Genomic DNA, 6807 nt, shown 5'->3' with positions numbered 1-6807 from the left:
GTAAATTTTCTAATATAGCCAGAGTAATTTATCAGGTACCAGTGCTGGGTAAAATTCTTCACAAAGTGTCGTAAGCAAAAGTAGTCTCTGCTGTTTGTCAGCACCCAGGACCTTTGGCACTGTGATGTCGACCATGATTCCCACCTAATACATGTAGTGATACTCACAATACCATTGGAAGGTAGTGGTGCTGTGGCCTTTGGCCTTTGGTGTGGCCTGTTAGACTATTTCCAGAGCTGCAGGCTGGCCACGTGTTGAATTACTAAGCTATACTACACCACAAAGTCACACCACAGATTACAAACTTTTACTCTCACCAAATCCATTGAGCCTTTAATTGGATGAGTGGACTGATACAGGTATCTCAATCTTCAAGTCCCTCTCTGAACACCCCTTTTGCCAAGACCACGCTAATATAGGGTTACTGTCACTGCAAGCTTCTCCAATTTTCATTGTTGCAACTTGATGTCACTGCTCAGAACATTGCTTAACTGGTAATGGCATCCTCCTAGCAATGGCAGTTTGTCCAGCCAGTGAGGAAGCATGGCTTGTGCAATTAGGTGTTCATTCTGATTTCCCATACTGTTGTGAAACGAGGCTGAAAACGGAGTGTGAGGCTCGTGCGTATTACTCTTACACCATGCTTTACCGACTTCTTTACTGATTTTGAGAAAAAAAACAATTGTTTTGCAGTCTAACACAAATTATTGGATATGACACTGCGTGATCAGAGCAGATCAGATCCAGGCAGAATTTGTTCAACTATAGGGTAATAGCCTGGGACCAGGCTCTATGGTGGGGAATAGGAGAGTTTTAAAATAAAAGGAGCAAATAAAACAAGGGAGAGTTAAGCTATTGAGAAGGCGGCCGGTGGGGCGAAGCCTGGAGATATGCTTTTTACGCCACCGATCCACCCTTCACTACACTAATTTGCAAATGGCCTTTAACGAGGAATGGAATAGAAAACGCTCATCATTTTGCACGGGGATACTTGCTGTAATTCCCGATCCCATCCGCACAAGAATCAGTACAACTATACTACAGACATTCTGCATTTTTATTTTTGGCAAAATGGAACTGGAAGCTCCCTATTTCTGAAGCCTACCACAGACGCCTAAGTTTTTGGGTTTTTGGGTGCTTCGTTTTCGATCTAGGGTGCTTAGTTTTTGAGATTTTGGGGTCTTCGTTTTCGATCTAGGGTGCTTCGTTTTCGAGTTTTGGGTGCTTCGTTTTCGAGTTTTGGGTGCTTCGTTTTCGAGATTTAGGGGTCTTTGTTTTCGATCTAGGGTGCTTCGTTTTCGAGATTTGGGTGCTTTGCGCTTCGGTCTTCTTTTTCGAGTGCTTCGTTTTTGAAACTACCATCTGTAAATGTGTTATCAGTGTGTGGTGAGCAAATGCCTTATTTCAGGTCATGCTGTACAGCATCCAGTAGCCCATGTACAGCATGGCTTATTCACTGGTACCTCCTCAGTACCACTGAGAAATCTGCCGGTCACCATGTTCAGGTAGCACTTGTAATCATCCGAAATAAAAGCAACAGGTATTTTGTGTGCATAAGGATGAAGTCACCACTGATTTTCTGAGAAGAATTTGGTCTCACCTGATCATAGAACATTCCCTTTCATTCCTTTACAAAGTGTGGTTGTTTAATTGTTAAGCTAGATGTAGCATCAAAGACTGTTACATGACCCATGACACTCACACAAAAAGCTTTATTTTTGGCTGCTCTCCTCATTGAAAACCTTTTTCTTTTCTCTATTTCTTGCTTTTTTCGGAATGAAATACCAACAACCATATCTAACAGGGCCCTACTAGTTAGAGTGGTTTGTCAACAAAACAACTGTTTCTTGTGAACTAAAAACTCAAAAACTGCACATGATAACATGCTTCAATAACTGTGCATGCTTAAATGGAAAGTACTTTTTTGTAAAATTCTTCACAAATATATCAAAAATTTTCTCTTTCCATTTAGCTGAGTTTTCCAACAAAGACATTGTTCAGGATCTCAACAGGCTTTTGAAGCTGGGTGCATCAGGAAATAGTTCAACACTGCGTAAGTGATACTACTCAGTAACGACAGCAAATTAATTGTAAAAAATCACACTGTGGAAACAACACTCGTCATGACAGCGAGATGTGGGTGGGCCTTGCAACCTGGATAGAAAGGCTTGATATACTTTAAGTAAGGGAAACAAGTTACGTAATATTTAGTATGCAGTACAAAAAGTTTTAGTCTGCAGAAAGAACAAGGTAAAATGCAACTAGGTCAATTCTTGCACAGTTCTGTGGTAAGATTCCTTTGCCTAGACAGCAAGCAGATTGACATTAATGGAAAGTTGTTTAACATTGCATTCCAGTATAAGCACTGTACATTCTACTCTTCAACAGAATAATTATGGTCTGTACGGCAGTGTTCCTTGCATTATATTTTTATTTCTTTTTTTACTTTAGCTGAAATGGATTTGACACATGCCACTGCTGCTTTAGCATCCTTGATCAAATACCTCGAGGTAACTCTCATTCTAGATCAGTTCCCCAAAAAGCAGTATAAAGGGATTTTCTTTGATCTTAGTTGATTATAAGTGAACAGCCTGTAGCAAAATAAAGATATTTCCAATGATCTCTCACTGCTCCACATTGTATTAATTCACTATGGCAAGGTCATTTCAACATAAGAAACTCACAAGAACTCATCACTAAGATTTTTGACATTATTGATTTTAAGAAATCCAAATGCAAAATGTAACCTTAAAAATTATCAACCCCAAGGGATGAGAGCAAAATTATGATCCAATTTAATTTAAAAATACAAACATTTGGGACTTCCTGAACAATCAAAAGTTACCAAGACTTTGTTTGAAATTCCAGAACTAACCTTGTGTTAAATTTCTACAGTTTCTTGCAGACGAAACTAATTTTGGGCAGTTTCACCTTAGTACCTTTGACTTGACACAGTTTATGAAGCTTGATGCAGCAGCTGTGAGGGCTCTTAATCTTCTTCCAAATCCTTTAGATGGTAAAACATCCATGCTCTTGGATTAACCATAGTTATTACAGTGCAACCAGAAAAACCGTGAACACTTGAAATATTTCTGGAATGTTAGTGTCTTCCAGGAAAATAGACAATCAGGTAAACTAAGCCACAAGCAAGATCTTTAATTAGTTTGTGGACATGGTTTTGAGGCCAGTTCAAGTGTCTTGATCTTTCCTGTGATTGGTCATAAATATAACACAATAAACATTTCTGAGATATTGTAAGTGTTCATGATTTTCCCGGTCACACTGGAAGAAGTTTAGAAAAAAATGTTTTTTAGTCAGTTAAAAACAGACATTTCAGTAGAAAAGTGCTCCGAACAGGAGTTGAACCTATGACCTTCTGGTTACTAGACTACATGCTCTACCACTGAGCCACAGGAGACTTGTCGGAACTAAGGCCACTAAACCAGGGTTCACACAGTCTTGAAAAATCGTTGAATTATAGGGAAAGTCTTTGAAAAGTCCTTGAATTCCATTTTTCCTTGAAAAGGTGCTTAACTTTCTGTGCAAGTCCTTGAAAAGCCCTTGCATTTTCTTCGACTTTGAATGTAGTGGCGTGGAAAGAGTTTTTTTTATGTTTTTTGGTTGTCTAAGACAGAATATAATCATAGCTCAGAGAATTGAAAGGTTATTTACATAAAGTGCTCTATGTGTTATGCAGTAATTAAGCATCAATTTAAGGTGGCTCCGTAATTAATACAAGAGCATTTTGCTGTGACAAATTTTCCGTCATAACTTTTTGGTTTTTAACGCGATCGCTGCGAAACTTTGCAAAAAACATTAGATATCATTCGGCAATAATACGAAATATTCCGATTTCATTGATGGTAAATATTTCTTGAGAAATAAGCGCTTAAAAGAACCCTACTGTTCAAAGAAAATCGCGTCTAGTAAAAGAATTTGCTGATATTTTTTAGTGAAATTTCTGGCATCGGCTTTAATTGATATAATAAATATGCCAGAGGAATTTCAGAAAAATCGTTGGAGCAGAAGTCTGTAACTAAAAGTCGCTCAAAATTCAGCTGTGGAATTGTTTTGGAATTTCAAAAATAAATTACTATCAGGTAGAAGGAGCCACCAGTTTGAATTTTTGGGGCAAGTAAATTCAACGTTTGCTAATTCTTAAAACAAAAGCCGATTGCCTATCGTGCTATTCTTTAAAAGGTACTTTTTAGTTTTAGAAGCACTATAAATTGCTCCCAACCTTGGTCTGAAGTAGAATGACTTGTTCTTCGACAGTTTTAAAATATCCCTTGGCAGTTTTGGCTCAAACTCCCGCTGCATACATTTTGATGTATTGCAATGCATTTTCAACGACTTTTACTGCTGTTCGTTGCTTCCAACTCAGGAAAAAAGTATTGAGATTGGACGCTACCTCGTATCAGAGCTCAGAAAGAACTGTCCAGCACCTTTGTTTATGACTATAAAATGAGCACGAGCGGCAGTTCGGCGAGGAATTCGCACCTCACCCAGGGGGGACGAACGACAATGATGACCATGCCTGTAAACCGAATAACATCACAGTGCAAAATAAAATTATCCCAAAAATACTGCCCGTGAATAAATTTACAACTCTGAAATTTTTGTCACTCCTTCCTTCAATGAATGGGTATTTTTTTCTTGATTATTATGTTTTGCTCTGCAATACATGTTTATTCGGATCGGTTCACATACATGGGCATCATCGTCATTCGTCCCCCTGGCTGAGGTGCGAATTCCTCGCAGAGCTGCCGCTCGTGCTCATTTTCTGGTCATAAACAAAGGTGCTGGACAGTTCTATCTGAGCTTCAACACAAGGTAGCTTACAATCCCAATACCTTTTTCCCGAATTGGAAACAACGTACAGCGGGAAAAGCCGTTGAGGATGCATTGCAATACATCAAAATGTATGTAGCAGGAGTTTGAACCAAAACTGCCAAGGGATATTTTAAAAATGTCGAGGAACAAGTCATTCGACGTCAGAGCAAGGTTTGGAGCAATTTATAGTGCTTCTAAAACTGAAAAGTACCTTTTAAAGAAAAGCACGATAGGCAATCGGCTTCTGTTTTCAGAATTAGCAAATACTGAATTTACTTGTCCCGAAAATTGAAACTGGTATCTCTTTCTTCCTGATAGTAATTTATTTTTGAAATTCCAAAACAATTTCACAGCTGAATTTTGAGCGACTTTTAGGTACGGACTTCTGCCCCAACGATTTTTCTGAAATTCCTCTGGCATATTTATTATATCAATTAAAGCCGATGCCAGAAATTTCAGTAAAAAATATCAGCAAAATTTTTTACTAGACGAACTTTTCTTTGAACAGTAGGGTCCTTTTGAGCGCTAATTTCTCAAGAAATATTTACCAGCAATGAAATCAGAATATTTCGTATTATTGCCGAATGATATCTGTTGTTTTTTGCAAAGTTTCACAGCCATCGCGTTGAAATCGAAAAAGTTATGACGGAAAATTTGTCACAGCTAAATGCTCTTGTATTAATTACGGAGCCACCTTAAGACAGGTGAACTGAAAAATGTAGAGAAGTTGGTGAAGCAAACAGTTCAAGCCTTAAAGTGGTATTAGAATAGACTGGGAATGTGCATTTTTGTACAAACTGTGAAATTGTATTCCTAGTAGGTGGTCCTTGAAAATCTAATGTGGTCCTTGAAAAGTCCTCTAAAAATGGTTGCAACTTTTTGTATGAACAAATCCTGTCCCCAGTTCTTCAAAAGGTGGATAATGATATCCACCGGATAAATCTCTACCCACTGGATATTGCTATTGGTTTCCCTATTATTTACACCTAATTGCAATAAGGTTGTCATAGAAAAAAGCAAAAAGAAAAAAGCAAAAAGCAAAAAGTTAAATAGGAATTAATTAGCATGTAATTATCATAGCTTGCAACATTCACAACACACACGCTTACAGCTGAATATTAATCACGTAATATGAGAGAAATCATTTGCATCAGTTTCTTACTGTCATTCTCATGCAATTCAAGGCTGAATCATCTAGCGAATTTCAAACGTGCTCGAATTACAGAGCACATCGGATAACTACCAAAGAAATAATGGCTTCATTTTTTTTCAATAAATATAGCCTGGAGTAAATTCCAGGAACTCAACGCGTGTTTTAGATTAGTGCTAAATAGAAAAGCCAGTCTGCGTATGGTTTGCAGTGCACAATACCATCTGATCACAATTTTCAAGCAACAAATCAGGGGCGTAGGCAGGACTTTTCATTGTGGAGAGGGTGAGGGGGTCCTCCGCCAGTTCCTCACCTGAGCCACAAACCAAGCTTAGTTTGTCAGGACATAATAGATTGGCAACTGAACGTGCGACAACTGAGACATAACATTGCTCGCGTCAATTTACCTTTTTCTTTCTCGAATTGTGCGACTTCTTTTGATGGAGAATGTTGGCTCTAAAATGACTATGGCGCCTGTCTATCTTACAGCGCGGAATTACAGAATCATCTCTTGCTATTGTGAATGAAATTCTTAAATAATTGTTAAATACTGAATTAAAATACACAAATGTAAATCACATGGCTAATTTATTCCTATTTGGCTTTTTTGCTTTTTGTTTTTTTTCTATGACAACATTATTGCAATTAGGTGTATCTGTCAGATAGTGATTTATCAAGAGGATAGCGCTGTCTACGGTTGAATAAATGAGGCCTGGACAAAAGTCCCTGGGGCACTAAAAGCATAAGCTTAGGGCAGTTCTATGTGTGTATCACAACTAACGTTCGTAAAAGCAGTGCCATCATCTATAAAATCATCAACCCCT

General features: G+C 38.1%; 1 protein-coding gene across 1 annotated transcript in view; it reads left to right on the top strand.

Moving 5' to 3' along the window:
• LOC140953676 (DNA mismatch repair protein Msh2-like) overlaps window positions 1–6807 on the top strand; it is a 34908-nt gene that overhangs the window by 5606 nt on the left and 22495 nt on the right. The window contains exons 9-11 of the mRNA XM_073403088.1: window positions 1973–2053; window positions 2452–2510; window positions 2896–3016. Of these exons, the coding sequence (XP_073259189.1) occupies window positions 1973–2053; window positions 2452–2510; window positions 2896–3016 (261 nt within the window). The remainder of the gene's footprint in view (window positions 1–1972; window positions 2054–2451; window positions 2511–2895; window positions 3017–6807) is intronic.

This window comes from Porites lutea, chromosome 1, assembly GCF_958299795.1.
Source record: "Porites lutea chromosome 1, jaPorLute2.1, whole genome shotgun sequence".
Classification (NCBI taxonomy): Eukaryota; Metazoa; Cnidaria; class Anthozoa; order Scleractinia; family Poritidae; genus Porites; species Porites lutea.
Note: the sequence above shows the minus strand (reverse complement) of the source record. Positions and strands in the feature narration are given on the sequence as shown.